This window comes from Xiphophorus maculatus, chromosome 19 (genome assembly GCF_002775205.1).
Source record: "Xiphophorus maculatus strain JP 163 A chromosome 19, X_maculatus-5.0-male, whole genome shotgun sequence".
Taxonomy (NCBI): domain Eukaryota; kingdom Metazoa; phylum Chordata; class Actinopteri; order Cyprinodontiformes; family Poeciliidae; genus Xiphophorus; species Xiphophorus maculatus.
In genome coordinates, this window is record NC_036461.1 from 23,247,248 (window position 1) to 23,264,623 (window position 17,376).

A 17,376-nucleotide genomic window follows, 5' to 3' on the forward strand; every position below is an offset into this window, starting at 1 on the left:
ATGTTTCAAATCCATATTTCTGATTTTTAATCGAGCTCAAAAACTGAAAGACAGTTGGCGGGAGCGAAGTCCTGCTGAGGTGGATCGGAGGAGGCCTGAGTTTCTCTGACACGGAGAGAGCTGTATGCAACGTGGATCATAAAAATGTTTTACTGACAAAACTAAGTGATTAAAAAGCACTTGATTAAAATTGAATATGAGAAATATTAATCCCAGGTCAGAGGGATGAATGGTATAAGAAGAAAACATGATGCATGAGAAGGGCTCTGTGAGGTATTGTGACAGTAAAAAGAGGTTGGTTGTGTTGGCTGCCTGAGAAAAAGAACAGTACAACAGGTGATGATGTCCAAAAAAAAGAAAATGTAACTAAAAAGAGTCCGATGTGATGGTGGCAGGACGAGGGCAGAGGAAACAGAACGGTGGAGGTGAAGACGTCCTTTGGAGCTTCTGGAGGTTGATGTGGATGAAAGCCAACGGCGGTCGGGCATGATGAATACTGAGGTAACGGCTGGCAGGTCTGGTCCTCATGTGGAGTGGAGTTCACCTGGGAGAAGGTGGGCCTGTCTAGGCGTACATGGTCAACTGGAGCCACTTCAGACGGAGGGGGAAAAAAAACATTTATTTTTTGTTTGTTTGTAGAATTTAAAAAAAAAATCTTTCATGGTTCAATTTGCAGTGCTGGAATACTTTTTCTATTTTTTTTCTTACCTAAGTATATATGCACTACAGATAGAGAAGAATGTCAGTTTAAGTTAATTAAAAATGTGAAAATATAAAATGATTTCTGTGTTAGAGATGCTGGTAAACGGACCCGGGTGTTGCACAACATCTTGAACGACAGTTTGTATGTATTGTCAAAATGATATGAACACTCCCACTAAAAATATCTTGTGTTTAGTCACCAGCAAGATTCTGGCATTGCTGGATATTTTTGACCGATGTCCTGGTTGCTGTTAAAGGTTCAGCCTGTGGAATGATATTTTTGTGGTCAAGAATGGGACAAATTTAGCTAGATAACACAGGCAACTGACGTAAAGAAACACTTTCTTTTTCTTTTACAAATTTTAGAATGAAAAAAATTAGGCGAGCACTTTGTTCTTCTTTCATTCTAGATTTGTAGTAAGAAGGAACACAACGTACAGGGATTTTTACTCCATGGTAAAAATGGAGTAAGCTAGTAAGTAACTAGCTTACTAAGCTAGTTACGCTTAGCTTAGTAACTTAGCTTAACTAAGCTAAGCTAGGTTACGCTTAGCTTAGTTAGCTAAGCGTAACTAGCCCCGTTGAGCTAAAGCTAGCTAAGCTAAGCTAAATACAGCAAGCGTTTTCAAAGAGTGACCTATATTCCGTTTATGGGCTATTTCTAGTTTATATTTTAATGTACAATTATATGATTTATACCGTACAGAGCCCGTCTGGTGTCATAGGAGAAAATAAAATCATGGTAGCGACTTAATATCTCATACTTTTCCCCACCTGTCGTGTCACCAGATGCGCTCTGTAGTTTTAGGTATGACAACTTCGTTTTTTAAAAAAAATATTGAATGTTTTTGGTGAGCAGGTAAAAAAAACAATATATATTCTCATTTTTTAATATAATTTTTTAAGCCAACTCGTGTTTTTAATATTGTAATTTTGACCCAGGAGGCATAACCATTGGCATAGTCTGTTCATTTTCAACATGGTGGAGCTCTGAGTGGTTCTCCAAACTTATAATGTTAGCCACCTTCGTCCACTCCAAACCATTTGCTGCTTGAACATCCAACTATCTCCAAGCTTAAACTAGCTTGTTGCTGTTTTGATAGAAAGTTGTAGAATTTGAAGATTGTCCTCCATTATTCCACTTTGGCAGTGAAACGCTCATAATAGTATTGTATTGTGTTCTGAGATTTGAACATCTCCAGCTAAATCAATCAGTTGAAAGCTTAATGATGGCAAGAAAAAGTTTGCAGTTTCTCTGCAACCTGCTCGTGTATGTATATATTTGAGGCTGGATGCTGGAACAATTGAAATCCATTAAGACAAACCTAAATGTCTCTCATGATGAAGACGATTTGTGCATGTTGGGGGCAGATAAATGTGTTAGGAGCTGTGTTATTACATTTGTCTCATGCTTAATGTGGGTGTTATGCTATAGTGTGTATGCAGGCGTGATGATGGCTTCGTACCTCCAGGACGCTGAGTCTGATGGTTCCATCTCCATCCTGGTCAAATGCTTGGAAGGCCCCTGAGAAGGAAAACATTCAACTGTAAGTGCTGTTAAACATTTGTTAAAGCTGCAGTATATAACTTTTTATAAGCAACATATTTTTTCACATATTTGTGAAAACTGTCACTTTGTTGTGACTGTGTGACATCAGACAAATAATAGGTGAAAAGAAGAAAAAAAATCAAGCTTCTCCGTCTCCCTCCTGTGGTCCTACTGCCATCTGCAGGAACAACCAATCAGAGCCTGACTTACTGAACATGGCTTCGAGCCGAACCAGGCAGCTGATGAAGCTGTCGAAGTCGATGTTCATGTTCTCGTTCGCGTAGCGCATAGTGATGATGTCATACAGCTGGTTGTTGAGACGGAAGCCTGGACAGGACATAAGACACATGGCTGTACAGTGACAAGAACATTTAGAGGATGAGTTCAGGCTGCAGGTGAAGAAGAATCTCACAATCAGTTTTTAAAAAATTTTTTATTCATAACAAAAATGTGACGCGACAATAACAACGGAGCACTTTAAGAGTCAAATTATGCAGTTTTCCGTCACCTCTGGCTTCTGCCCGAGTCATAAAATATTAGACATCATGCTCATGTTGTCACTATAAAATGAGATCCATTGGCCCGTGTTGAATAACTGAAACCTGTTTACCGTTTTTTTTTTTTTACATAATTTTCCACAAATATCAACACCCTACAGAAGACAATGTACTGTATAAATTTTCTGTTAGCAAGTGTGTTATTACTGTCTTCATAAAATAACAGCCTATTTCATTTTTTGCCAAAAGATAATTTAGATAAAAAAAAAAAAATCTCCTTTGACAAAAAAAATGACTTAAGCCGTTGTTTAGGAAGGTGACGTTAGGTTGGTTTTTGTTTTCCTTTAAATACTTAAGAAAATAAATACATTTCTTAAAGTGGATGTCCAACAAAAATGAGAATTTGCCTTTTTCAAAAGACAACTCTAGGTCTTGTTTAAATATTCCAGTTTATTTTTCCCCCCTTCTAGTTGGACCATCACATGAAATTCTACTAAAAGATTGAAGCAATGTGGACACAATATGAAAAGGTTGTGCCTCTCTTAACTTCGGCAAACTAAACTTGATTTTTTTTCCCGGTGCATCGTTCGCAACGACCCAAATTACTTCCTGTCTGTTCTTACCTGCATCGTTGACGGCGTTCCTCATCTCGTAGCTGTTGATGCTGCCGGTTTGATCGGCGTTATAATGTTTGAAGATTCCCTGGAAAACAGGAAGAACAGATGAATTTGTCGCATGAACCACTGAAAATCACCCCAACCCAACTGGTTGTAATGAAAAATACTAGCTAAAAAATGAATGTTTCTAGACGCCAACACTACAAAACACTGCTATTGCATTTGATTCAGCTATTTATTAGAACTGCATAGGAACGTTTCCCACCTGCCACTGCTTGATCTTATTCCACAGATGTATAAACTCCTGCAGGTTGAGTCTACCTGTCCCGTCCATCTTGAATGGACACGGTTAAGACCAAACTCCACACCATTGCGCGCTTTTAATTTGAAATGCAAGTCTTTCCTCTTTTCATTTTACCCTGTTGACTATCCATGAATGACGAACATCATGTGAGGTATTTAATAGGGAAGGTGGTGGAACATTTTCTCAAAATAGGGTGACAGCGGTTCAGCAGGTATAGTAGTCTCCTTGCAGTCGGAAGGTTGTGGGTTCGATTTCAGCTTCCCTTTATCCCATGCCAATGGGCAAGGCACTAAACCCCAAGTTCCCTTCCAGTCTGTTCTTCCCACAATGGTATTTTATCAGTTTTCCTTAATAGGGTTGAAACAATTAATCGTGATTAATTGATAATGGAAATACTCGCCAACTAGTAATCAATTAATCGTTAACTGGAGTAGACAGACTTAAAAAAAAGGCCATTTGTTGAAAGAAAAAGTGGTAATTAAACCAAAACTGTGCAAAAACATATACGCTTTGAATTTAAGATAATAATTTAAAAAAACTCAAGTAGTTTTAGCTTCACCAGGCTCAACTTTTGTAAAGAAGAAAAGAAACAAACTTCTATTTAGCACCTTTTACTATCCAGTTATCTGTTGGTTAATCCAAAAATGAATCAACACTGTGGTGACATTAAGTCAAGCAGAAAGGCCTGAGCTTTTCACATGTTGATCTTAGAAGTATTATTTTAGCTGGAGATGCATCCTTTGCTACAAATGGTCAAGGGTTCACTAAGGGAATGCTACATTATTGTATTTTAGGCAATAAAACATTTATTTTCTTATTTAATAAAGGAATTAAATTGTTTGGATTTGTAGTGCATTTCTAATATCACATAAAAAATTGCTTAAATGGTTAAATAAAATAATCTGCAGAATGTGACCATTTTTACCCAATTACTCGATTAATTGTCAGAACAATCGATAGAGTAATCTATCAGTATATTCAGTATTACTGAAATAATTGGTAGTTGCAGCCCTGTGTTGATTGTATCAAACAACTCCTCCAGGCTAAGTAGAGCTTTTGGTTAAATCCAGACGTTGCCCAAGCGCCGTGAGCGTCCATCACCGACCCGACCCGACCAAAGGGTCTCGGCAGGTTGCGTCTCCTGTTCACAACACAGCCTGCCTGATGCGCTCGATACAAAGGATACGTCCATCAGAGCAATCATGCTCCTGCAGCTTTCCAGGCTGAAGCCCTCCGTGTTCAGGTCCTTATCTGGAGGAACAACAAGATGGGGGGGTAAAGAAATGTTTGAAAAGACGCCACATTTCTCGCAAAAGTAGAGCTACTTCTTGAACTTTGTCACTATAACGACGACCACAAACTTCAGTGTTACCTATTGGAAAATCGCAACTATTTTAGGAGTAAACCTAAGCCTGTGTGACATGGCATTGCATCTAGATTTTAATGTAACTATAGACGGGACTCATTTATAAAGACGTTCCCTTCCTTTAAGGGTTTCATTAAAATGGTGCATGTTTACTGTAAAAAAACAATTTTACTGAAAAAAAACAACGTGGCAAAACATTACATACCCGTGTTTAGATGAAAGCAAAATTCATGTGTTAGCATGGCCTAGTCAAAGTCCAGACCTAAATCTGATACTCAAAAAACTGCTGTTGGCAGAAAAACCCCATGAAATCCGAGCTAGCTCGAGCTGTTCTGCTAAACAAGAACGAATAAATATTTCCGAGAGCTGCAAAATACGAGGCGACGAACACAAAAGCACGCCACACTTTTCAGATTTTGATTTTCTAAAAGAAACGCACAAACGTAGATTCTTTTGCATTCTTCTTTCAAATAGTCCCTACTTTCTGATGAGGCATCACGTGAAATTCCAATAGCACACAGAGTTTTGCAGTTGTGATGTGTCAAACATGTTGGACTTACGCGTGGTGATCACCCTGTTGAGAACGTTTCTCAGTTCATTAGCTGTGATCTCCATGTCCTGAGAGGGAGAGAACGAGCGCAGGACTGATGCACAAATACACTTTCGCCGCCAACATAGCTGATCCTAATAACAAATCATGCGAGTTTCTGCTTCCCGTTTCTGCGAGTCTGCACTCACGTCGCCGGCTATCTCCTGAAAAATAGTCCGGAACTGCTGGTCCTCCTCGCTCTCTTCCCCCGCCGAGGCCGGAGCCGGCTGCCGGGGTAAAACGAGGTGCAATAAGAAAAAAAAACAACAACAAAAAAACATGTTGTCGTTCCAACCCAAAACGGTGCGAAGCGAACTCGGACTTACCACAGGACGGTCCGCTTCGATCCTGTTCTCTATCTCCCTGGGTGAAAACGGACAAACAGCAGGTCACCACATCTCACCTAGACCTGAAGCTACATGTTGGTACCTGGTGCTTCCTACAGCCAGCAGCTGTAGCTCACCCTGTAGCATCCTCTCATCATTTTAAGCCTTTAATGATTCATTTGAACAGTTCTTTTTCCAAGATGGAATGATTACACAACTTACAACTTCTTCAGTGAGTTTTAAAAACTCAAATTGGGAAAACATGTTTGATTTTTTTTTTTTGTGTGTGTGTGGACACAAAATCCTACAAAGTATTTTTGGTCTAGTTTCTTGTGCAAATATCTTAGTACACTTAAAATAAAATAAAAGTAGCTTTTCAGTGAGATATAGAGAGCTTGTTTTAAGTCAATCATTTCTTAACATTGGCAGATTATTTATTGTTTAGTTGTAACATTGGAAAAAATGTCTTGTTACAGTGGCTTGCAAAAGTATTCATACCCCATGAATGTTTCCATACATATTGACTCTATTCAGTCATTAGCCGTCAGACAACTTCTGAAGGCAATTGGTCCCACTTCTCGGTTTTTTATTTGCAAAAAATGTTTTGAATCATGTATAATTTTCTTTCTGCTTCACAATTGTATTCTACTTAAACATTAATATTCAAGGGAACATACTTATGTCTCTGGTTGCAATGTGACAAAATATGGGAAGGTTCAAGGGGTGTGAATACTTTTGCAAGCCTCTGAATAAGTGAAGAGAGGAACTAGTACTTTTTCATCAATATTCAGGAATTATTGACTTAAAACAGGCTCCTTTATGTTGCTGAAAAGCTACTTGTAAGTTAGTTTTGTCTTGACCAAAAATTCTTTGTAAAATGTTGTGTTTTTGCAGTGTTACCCTAATCTAAGGGTCAAAATTAACAAATACTTGGACAAACTTCGTCCATCAAATGCCAATCGATGCCATGCTTAACAGTTTTGCACTTTTCTTTTTTAGCTTTAACAAACTCAGGTGCTTCTAAACATACTTCTGAGCATTGTGCCCAAATAGCTACATGTTTGGCCTCATCTTCAGAATGAAACTATCATCTGTCAGTACAGGTTCATGAGTTCTATCCTATTTCTTTATATGAGTATGAAAGTTTGGGTCTGGTGCTTAAAATTTTGACACACAATGTGTTTGACCACAAAACTGCATCCAAATTGGATTTGGAAATTTTCTGAAGTTCTAGCTTCGTTCCTGGTTTAAAAATAAAGAAAAAAGATTTTGAGCTCTACCAATTTAGCCAAACTTTGGCCAGAATGATGCCAGAAGTTTCTGGTTTGGTGACACTAAATCAGATTTTGGGGTGTAGAATTAGGCCTGTCGCGATAAACAATAAATCAATTAATTGCACGATAAATTAAAACTATCGACGCCATTTTAATTATCGGCATTATCGTCTCTTCTGGCCTTTTTCTCTTTCTATTGATGACACTGAATGAAAAAAGACTCAACTCCGGTGCTCTCCACTAACATCTCCCTTCCTCATTTTCTTAGTGTAAAGCCCAGCGCACACGACACGATCTTAGAGCTGTCGGCCGATTGTCGGCCCATTTTCAAAACCTGACAGACCACACATGAGCCGACAGAAATCCTAGGTATAACGGTTCGATCGGGTTAGATCGTGCCATGTGGTGTCCAACAATGGGCACAAAATAATGGCTACAAGTCCAGTTAACTAATTTTAAAACCAGACATTAATCAATGCTTTACTACAATCTACCTGCAATGTATGTGGCTAGTGTCAGCGTAAAGTCCTGACTGAATGAAAATCATTAGAACCCATTTACGTCACGTTAACGAAGAACAGCTGAAAAGTTACCGGGTTTATCAACTGCGGTAGCAATTTCACTCCAACTCCTCCCTTTGTCATTTCTATATTCTTTGCATGTTAAATAAACATTAACGTTGTTTCCGCGTATCATCTCCAATGTCCGCTGGATTTCAAGTTGCGCCTCAGCTGTTTGGGATTCCACTCTGTAATTTCCCCTCAGAAAGCATGGAGGAGAATCCACGCTGCGTTAAGCTCCCAGTCGGGGAAAACCCCTTATTTAGATGGGAGCGTCCACGACGATCTACCGTAACACAACACACACTACAGGATGATCGGTTATAAAATCGCAAGCGACAATCTTAGAATGGCCAACGATCTAAGATTGTAATAAGGGGAAAATCGGAGCAGAAAATCGTGTAGTGTGAACTATTGCATCAGGTGTGAAGATAGAGAAGATGTGCCCATCTTCTCTATTTAAATCTAATTATTACTGAAGGGCAACATAATATACAGACTTCATAATCTGCACTCTTTTGGTTAAATGCAATATTTATTTCCACTTTATCTTTATGTTGTTTAGTTTTTATTCAAGTACATTTTTTGTTAATGGAGACTGAGAATCCATTTTGTTGTTGTTTTTGGTTTTGTTTATTTTGTTTATCAGTTACAGTGTTAAATATTCTTTTGAAAATAAAGTGCATCTATCTTTGACAGGAAATCGCATGCATTATTACATCATTTCCATTAAATCAGTGTAAAAAGGTCTTCAAACAATATTATTGTTTATCGCAATAATTTTTGAGACAATTAGTCGCGCAGCAAAATTTGTTATCGTGACAGGCCTATGTAGAATTATTTTTGAGTCTGAATGTTTGATTTGATCATGTACGGATTATAGAAAATCCGCGGTAAAGTCAAACTTGTTCACCTGTTTCTTGCTTCTAAAAACTAAAAAGAGTTGGAATGAGACGTTCCAAATTAACGTGTCAACTTTTGACCAGAGATTTACACCAGTATTACTGATAGGAACTGTGCACATCTATCCCTCCTGTTTGCCGCTTCGTCCTCCGGTGGTTCACGCCAGCGGCTCGATCTTCCAGCACGAAGTCGTTTGAACGTTTACCGGATCACGCCCATATCGGAAGCCGCTTGTCCTAAAAAAGATTCCATAACAGCTTCGAACTCGGGCCGATTTCTTCCAGTTCTACAAATCAAACTGCCGTTAAAATCGTTTGCTCTTGGGGCTTTTTTTTTTTTTTTTCTTTCCCACCCAGACATGTGGTCACAACCCAACAACACAAAGCAGCAGCAGCAGCCAGAAATCAAAACCGAGTGACATGCAGTAAGTAGGGCTGGGTACTGCTGGAAATGCTTAATTTATTTTCAAAACCTCTCTGATGAAGGTTGGCTTAGGATTTAACTTAACAAAGATTTACAGAATGTAAATAATTCACTATAAACATGGCTACTTTACCAGAGATGCACCAATCAGTCAGCCAAAGACAGGAATCTGCCCTGATTTCTTTCTAGTTCCTAAATGCATCAAACCGAACAGCTGCAGTCATTTTCTCACTTTAAACTAACAGCACATAATTTGATTCCCAATTTTAATATGTTCTCTAATGTATTATTTTCTAATATATTAAAAAAAAGGCCTGTAGCAACATTTCAGGAAGACTTTGGGGAAAAAATCCTGAAGTCTGACACATTTTTAGTTCTGACACCTCCAGCAATATCCAGTCCTCTTCTGAAACATGTAAAGAAACATCAGAAATAACAAAAAGTATATGGCCTTTACCACAAAAAAAAAAGTATTTGCCCTCCGTTTGTCCTTTACCACGACAGCATGTGATGGCCATTGTAGACAGAAAAAAAAACTTAATTCATTTCCCCAAAATACTCTGAAATATTGAGACTAAATTTTGAGATTGATCTCAGAAATTTTGCAACAAAAAAAAAAAAATCTTAATTTAAAAATAACAAAGTTAACATTTTCAACTTTTGACACTCCGAGGCATCTGAAATTCCTGAGGATGATCGCAAACTTTCAGAGCTTCTTTTTAGTCACAAATCTTTGACTTTTGGAGTTCACAAATTTCCATGGTTTTTCCTAGGGTTTTTTTTGTTTGTTTTGTTGGAAATGTATTCCTCTTTTTTTTCTATCTACAGTAACCCTAACTCACCGTCATACTTTACAGACCTGTCTTTTGACTACATCACAACCCCTGGGTCGCTCACTCACTCTGAGGTGTTCCTCTTTTCAGAGAAGACTCTCAGGATGAACTCCCCCTCCTGGTGCGGCTCGTACGTGGAAGGCACGATGACGTACTCGCCGGGGCTCAGGCGGAAGCGCTGCGTCACCTCCCGCAGGTTGATGTAGGACCTGGAGCGGGCCTTGGAGGAGTTGACCAAGAAGAAGTCCTTCTGCATGTGCTGCTTGTTTCCATGCATCTGCAAAGATGAGCCGCAGCGACAGGTAAAAGCACGGATACTGAACAAAGATCAGGTTTAGACAATAATCCCTTTGATAATCGATAAAAACGAATGCAGGATACAATTGACGAATGTTTTGTTGACACCTTCCTCACCTCCTTTGGCACCTGTGGAGCGATACAAGCAGCAGTGGAAACAAATAGAACATTTATTATTTCCAACAATCAAATTCCATCTGTTCATATTCAAACAAAAGTAGGCTAGCGTAAAATCCGTCACCTCGTAAATGGCGAATCCGATGGTGAAGAGGTTGGCCCCCATCTTTCGCTCTTTTCGTCTGTTCTTCTGCATCAGGGACACCACGAAGGTGCAGACCACCTCGTTGTCGTCCGGGTCGTCGTCCTCCTCCAGCAGGCGGAGGCGGTACTGAGGGTTGGTCCAGAAGGTGTCTGCAGAACATGTGGAACGATCAAATGTTCTCACATTTACATGAAATAAACCTTCATGTTTGACCTTTTATGATATTGCACTGATTTGCAAAAGCCATTCAGTTAAGCTCTTTATGTTTTTTTGTGTTATTGTTTTTGTTTTAATCAACTGGACAGACATTTTTGATTAATAAAAAGCTTTATTGGACCTGGATAGTTTCTGCAGCCTCCGGCGGAGCAGCCTCTCACCCAGCGGCCCTCGTTCACAGAAACCGTCCACTTGTGGATCTTGTCGTCCTCGAGGGCGTCGGGTGTCATGTTACAGATCTCAATCTTAGTGTAATTCTTCTTGAAGTCCTCAAATGACATCCTGAAGGACACCAGAAAGTGCAATAGTCACCATAGTCCTACGTTACCAATTCCCCAAATATTTTGTAATTTTGCCCGACAAGATTGCCTGTAATAAATCTCACACCAGCCAGCCGGTGGTCCCATGTAACTCACAAGGTGCCCTTGTATTTTCCCACTTGAGTACCTGCCCCCAAAAATGTCTGCGCACACCAATGCACCGATGCTTCTAAATAAAAGAAGCATTGGTAGGCGTGACCCTTCACTAGTCCCGTCACTGTCAAAAGATCTGTGCACCAGTAGAAAAATTCAAGTTTTGGAGAATCAAATCTGACAGAAATACAGTAGGATCATCTGCATATGGCTGTGGACAACAGATAACTGATTGGCAAAGTTATCTTAGCGACGAAGACTGGGTGCTAAAATTGAACTGAAAGGTGTTATCAACCAAGAATTAGTTTTTAGTCTTCAGCAGTTCATTTATTGGACATTTAAACATTTTTAAATCAATCTAAAAATCTTAACGGCAGTCGCGTGTTCAATAACCCGACACTCACCAGAACTCTCCATCCTCTGCGCTTTGGTGCTGCAGTTTGTCTTTGTCAGCCTTAGAGAGATTCGCCCACTCTTTGGAGCTGTTGGAAATAACAAACAAGAAGATGTAAGTTCCTTAACAAGCAACATATACCTGAGACAGAGGATAAAACCTTTAAGGAAAGTGTTAAACAAGCAAAAGAAATCCCTCACTTGTCACTCCAGGGGCCGTTCCATTCCACCTGACCCCATGGGTTCCTGAGACGCACCAGACGAACTTTGTTGTCCTTGTGCTGAGAGGGTTTGCACTGTTGTGATGCAGAGAAATGGAAATAGTGAATCACATGCTGTGGAACCAAACACGTTAACGTGCTCCAGTTGAGCCGCCGGTTTTACCTCGTCCACCGCTGTCACGGAGTAGGCGTGACCCTTCACTAGTCCCGTCACTGTGCGGGTCTCAAAGCGAGCAGGAACCAGAGACTAAAGCCAAACATTGAGCAAAGAACAAGAAGAAACCAAGAACAGAGGAAGAGAAAATATGAGAAAACATATAAGCAACACACAGACTACACTTCTAACTAACAAAAACTCCTGGATCATACTCCATAAAAGTCTTATCTTATGTAGTCAAAGTAAGATAACCAATCTCTCACATCAATGGAGCAGCCCATGAGTGAGCCTCTCTCCAGGGCTTTCTTCATGATCTTATAAAGCTCTTTTGGAGCATCCTTCATCTCGTAAAACTCGGTGACGCCTCCCGTGAAATCCTCCATGGCTTCCGTGGTGTTCCCGCCTTTCAGGGCCTCGTAAGAGCCGTGAAGCCTAGACAAAGCAACAGGCGACAGAGATTCTTATGTCACTTTTTCTCCTTTCAGTTTAATTGTGTTTATTTAAAAAGGAGCAACGTACATTGATCAATAAATAAGGCTAAATGCAAAAAAAGCTAGTTGCCTTTTGGGCGATTGACTTGGTGCTACACATGTAGGACTGGGTATCAAGAACTTTCAAGTTCCGGCTGAACACCCCTCTAATTAGGCCTTTAAGCAATAACATCAGATGCCATACGGACATAAAGGTCATTGTCTCCTTTAGTCACAAACTCTTACACGCTTCACCTTGCTAACAACATCTCCTCAGTGCTACCCAGACTGAGTTGGAACGCTGGACCAAACAACTTAATTTTGTGTAGCGAAGCATCTAGAAATCAGAATATTTTTTCGGTTTCTAGGGTTGTTGCTTGCTCCCCAACGTTAGTTCCCCTCAGAGACAAGTTTTCGCATTCTTCCTTTCTCTGTAGGAGTGAACTTTGATAATTCTAATGCTTATTCAGACTTTGAGCTCATTCCTGAATATCCAGGCAAGTATCTGAACTCCAAAACAAAATTGTGTGACTAGGGCTTGATAATTGCTCACTTTTACGTTGAGTACGCCAATCGGAGCAGCTTGCGGCATTGCGTTAGGCCACTGCCTTACTAAGTTTCATCTGGTATGTAAATTGCATTTCCAAATAGTTTTACGTTTCTAGGGTTGTTGCAAATAATTTTACGTCTTATTCAATGATAGCCACAGTTCCTATTGGCTTACTAAAACTGAAGCATTTTCAGCAATGGTCTGCCTCACTTCACTAGTTTGTTCTGAAGAACCAAGATGTACAATAACCACAACTTGGACATCACTTCTCCTTCCATGTGTCCAGCTTACTGAGACAAGGTTCACCAATCAGGAGGTTGTCTAAGCAAGTTGGCTTCCACAGACTCTTCCTTAGTGGGCCAGACAGCCAGTAGGGTGGGAAGATCGTAAGAAGAGTTTGTAAGGAAGTGCACCCCTAACTCCTGGAGATACTAGCAACCCTATTACGCCTGAAACCTTTGTGTTAGAGAAGAGTAAGATCTGACAAAAGCTGACCACACCACAAAGATCCCCGCTCAGGTTTTCTAAAACAAAATAACATTCCAAATGTCTTTTTTGAGCAATTTAGCCATTAGCAACATTTGGTAAGCCAGCATGTAGCCTTTGCTGTAAGATCTGTAAATCTGCCTGTAACTTCTTCTGCACTTTATCCAAGAGTTTAAAGTAACAATTAATGGTGAGACACGATTAAAAAACATTGATCTAGTTAATTAGAAGCTTTCACAGCCCCGACAATCCCGTCTTTATCCATTGAACCTTTCCAGGGCTGTTCCAATACCTTTGACATAAGAGGCAACATACAAATATGTCCATAGACTAAGTTAATAAAGGTTCATAATCTTACAGGTATTACATCAGCATAGTTTCTATTAATAAAAAAAAAATTCCTGACACACTGCATGATAACTACTAGATGTAACCACTTCATAAACAAAACACAACCAAACTCACATCCGTAGAAACAAAAGAAATCAGTAAATGGAGACTATATGCAATAATGAAAAGTGCTCAACGCAGTACAGCAGCTGAAAGCACCTCATAATGCCTCTGCTCTTTTATACTAAGGTATTACGACTTACTTTGCGTAGGCCTTCTCCAGCAGGGCACTCCAGAACTCGTTTCTCTCGGCGGACTTAGTGAAGACCAGCTGGTTGTTGAAAGTCGGGACGCGGTCGTCAATGACGACGTCGACCCAGTCACCGTAACGCCAGAACTGAAATATAGAGAATCCAAAAACATGAGCTAGATGACAATGTCTAGATATGCATGGTGATCCCTTCGTTCCTGGTTCTTCTTTTGTTCATTATTGGACTTTGTGATCACGGTACCTTACTAAAGTACTTGTAGCTCCCACGCATTTGTATTTTGTTACATTACAAACTATAAAGTTAATTATATTTCATTTGGATTGACAGACCAAGACAAAGAAAAAAGAAACGCGATTTTCAAGCGTCTGAAAAGTGTGGCATGCATCAGAGTCAAAACCTTGTAGAACCACGTCTTGTTGCGATTACAGCTTTTAGCCTTTCTGTCCCGGCTTTGCACATATAATAACTTAAATTCTTTTTCTCAATAAAATAGTTCAAGATGAGTCAAAATAGATGGAGAACATCCACAAGCATAGATTTCCACATCTTGCAGGAGATTCTGATCTGAATTGAGATCTGGAGACTTTGACTGGACCACTGAACACACAGAACAGTGTATGCTTGGGACTGTTGTCCTGCTGGAAAGCTGGGCACCATATAATTTTTTTCTTACCACTTTTTTAAAATTCCTGGTCTGTGGCTTTTTTAAGTGTTAAATTTTCTCTAACAAACTTTTCATAGAGCAACTAGGTTTTGACTAAAATGGAATTATACACACTTATAAATAGACTTCTGAATGCAGCTGTTATACCAGAGTTTATTGAATGGGATCAAAGTAAAACAGGCTAAATGCAAGACAAATATTTCAGATATTGATCATAGAAAAACAATCTAAACAATGTATTACTGTCTGTCCGATTCAGAATCTTTCACCACTTGCTGCTGGTCTATCATGGAAAAACCCAGGAAGATGCAAGATATTTATGGCTCAAAAGTAATGAAAGAACATTTAGTATTTATAACAAAATACTAAACGTTCTGTCAGAATAGACATTCAACGTAACATCTGAAATTTTAAATTTTTTTCTTTAGATGTACTTAGTGGCTAGAAAAGTAGATGATCGCACCTGGAAGTGAAAGATGCCGGCATAATTCTCAGAGAAGCTTTGCTCCTGGGGAACAACTCGGTAGAGGAGTTTCTCATTCAGGGTGAGACAAGCAATAGCGGCTAACAACCAGCAGTCACCTAAACAGAGAAAACAAGCGTTGAACAAAGCCCGAAGGTAAAGAACGTTCCAACGTGAGCGCTTCTGAGCCACAACTTCTACCTATGCCAATATTTAGCCCAGGATATATTGATAAGTTTTGTCCTGCAGGAGGGAAGGTTTTCTGCTAAGTGCTGATCGTTGTGTTTTTGTAACTGTCGCACGAGAACAATGTGCATTTTTTTCTTTTACAACAGGGAATGATTAACTGTGTCTGCCAAGACTTTTGTTCCCTTTGGTCCCCTTTATTTGTTGTGTGAACGGACCAACAATGGGAAGTGCTGCCGGTTTGGATTCCCTTGCAAAAGAGTAAGCACAAAACGGGGAGGCTGCTGCAGGCAGAGAGGCCGTACGTAGGGGATACCTGGGATATGAAATAACCGACTTTTTTTGTTGTTGTTACTTCTGAGAATACAGATTGTTGTTGGAAACCGTTGCAGAAATCGTCGCTCGTTTTTATTGAATTTTGTTTCAGCCAAACAAACGGTAACCGTCATAAAAACCTTCCTTCCAGCCGAAACTAGTCGTTAATCATCTATAGAGGCGAAGAGCTGCTGCCCGAGCAAGAGCAGTTGGTGTCAGATTGGCTTTTACTAATGCTTATAAACAAATAAAATAATTGAAATTTTCACATGGCTAGCATCAATTAAAGTTCACTCTGGTTTTGTTTCAGGAGAATTTTGAAATTATTTCTGTGATTCCAAATTTCTGTCCCATTTTCAAACCTAGAAAGCTTTAACGGATAAAATCAAACTTTTTTTGTTGCACGTTTAGCCTCCATGTTATCTGCTTTAAGTCTTGCTCTCGCTCGCTATCGCCCAGCCTGAATAAAATGCAAACATGTCTAAAAAAAACTTTCTTTTTAAATAGCTCCTTATCATTTCTGTGCTTTCTATGCCATCTAAAAAAAATAGAATGTTTAATTTTTCAACCAGCGAGGCAACGTCAAATGTCAATAAGGCAAAAACAATAAAATCAGATTCCCGGCCTTTCAGTTCAACTCTAAAGAATTAAATAAATTCATCTTTTGAAAATATAGGGAGAAGCACAAGATTTTAAGACTGAGTGGTGATCCGCTGATGTTCCAAATGTGTTTTTAAAAATCTAACAAGACAGAGTTTACCAAGATCTCCCTGACAGATGTCTGTCCTACTCGCTCCTCCGACAATGAACTCAGGGTTTTCACTGATTTCCTGCGAAAACAAAACACAAAAGAAAGTTAACCTCAGGTTAAAAATGGACTATAACAGACGGTTTAATATGAAAGACATTCAAAAAACAGGTATAAAGCCTCTTCCTGGATAGCTTCACTTGTTTCTTCTCAGGTTGGACAAAATCCCAACATCATCTTGTAAGTTTGCTGATTGTTTTTTCTTTGTGTATTTAAAAAAAAAAAAAAAATTTTTAATCATGTCCTACCTCCCAAATGAGGTCCACCCCATCTTATTTTCAACTTTGTGAGATTGCCCTTCCGCCTGCCAACCCGACCTACCTTAGGCCTCTTCCAGACGATGTTCTTGACCTTGTTGGACTTGTGTCCGAGCTCCTTGAAGCCCAGAGACTCCACTGTGGCGGGGAAAGCTTCATCCTCAAACAGAGTCTTCCTCTGCAGGTAGTCCTGTCTCAGGGTGTTGTAGTCCTGGCCGTTGAACCGGATGGGCTTGTTCAGGGACCCTTCCCCGTCTCTCCTTTCTCGTTCCCGGATCAACCGGTCGCAGAAAAAGCCAGACGGCGTGTATGGCATCTCCACTCGGCAGACCTTCAATTTTTTTGTGAGGGGGGAGGAAAAAAAACTGGCCCTGGTCACCTGTCCGAAAGTCTTACAAGCCAAAAAGACCCTGGCATAAATCCAAACGGCTGCTCTCCGATTGGTTGTTGCTCTGCGTGACGTTTCCCCCCTACCCCCTTCGTCACACACGGCGTGAAAGAAACGTTCACCTTTGGGCGGCCATTCACCTGGACGCACAAACGCCACAAACTCACGGACCACACCAACGGCTGTTTTGTTGCGTTCCCATTGGCCGACGCTCCCCCTGCCATCATTGTTGGGTGACACAAAGGCCAGAGGGCATGGAAAGAGCGGCTGGTGGATGCCCTGCCT

General features: G+C 40.0%; 1 protein-coding gene across 2 annotated transcripts; it reads right to left on the bottom strand.

Moving 5' to 3' along the window:
• Positions 1-322: 322 nt before the first annotated feature.
• Positions 323-17,163, bottom strand: capn3 (calpain 3). Of its 2 annotated transcripts, XM_014473161.2 has the most exons (21): positions 16,768-17,162; positions 16,399-16,468; positions 15,138-15,256; positions 14,002-14,135; positions 12,166-12,334; positions 11,909-11,992; positions 11,726-11,820; positions 11,536-11,613; positions 10,840-11,000; positions 10,482-10,651; positions 10,358-10,369; positions 10,012-10,220; positions 5,951-5,987; positions 5,774-5,851; positions 5,596-5,653; positions 4,856-4,920; positions 3,631-3,699; positions 3,372-3,450; positions 2,462-2,578; positions 2,169-2,227; positions 323-591 (listed from the first exon to the last, which is right to left on the bottom strand). In XM_014473161.2, the coding sequence occupies exons 1-21, from the start codon at positions 17,017-17,019 to the stop codon at positions 565-567; spliced, it is 2,142 nt and encodes a 713-aa protein (XP_014328647.1). In that variant the 5' UTR covers positions 17,020-17,162; the 3' UTR covers positions 323-564. The 2 variants fall into 2 exon arrangements, with proteins under 2 accessions (XP_014328647.1, XP_023208378.1); XM_023352610.1 differs by having other exon boundaries at positions 5,774-5,987; positions 16,768-17,163.
• Between the last annotated feature and the right edge of the window lie 213 nt (positions 17,164-17,376).

Excerpts from the sequence above, each read along its gene's own strand:
- capn3 (XM_023352610.1), bottom strand. The coding sequence starts at position 17,019 with ATGCCATACACGCCGTCTGGCTTTTTCTGCGACCGGTTGATCCGGGAA. Across the intron at positions 11,001-11,535 it reads GCAGAGGATGGAGAGTTCTG|GATGTCATTTGAGGACTTCA; the intron begins GTGAGTGTCGGG and ends GGTGTCCTTCAG. Across the intron at positions 3,700-4,855 it reads GCATGATTGCTCTGATGGAC|ATGGACGGGACAGGTAGACT; the intron begins GTATCCTTTGTA and ends TGTCCATTCAAG.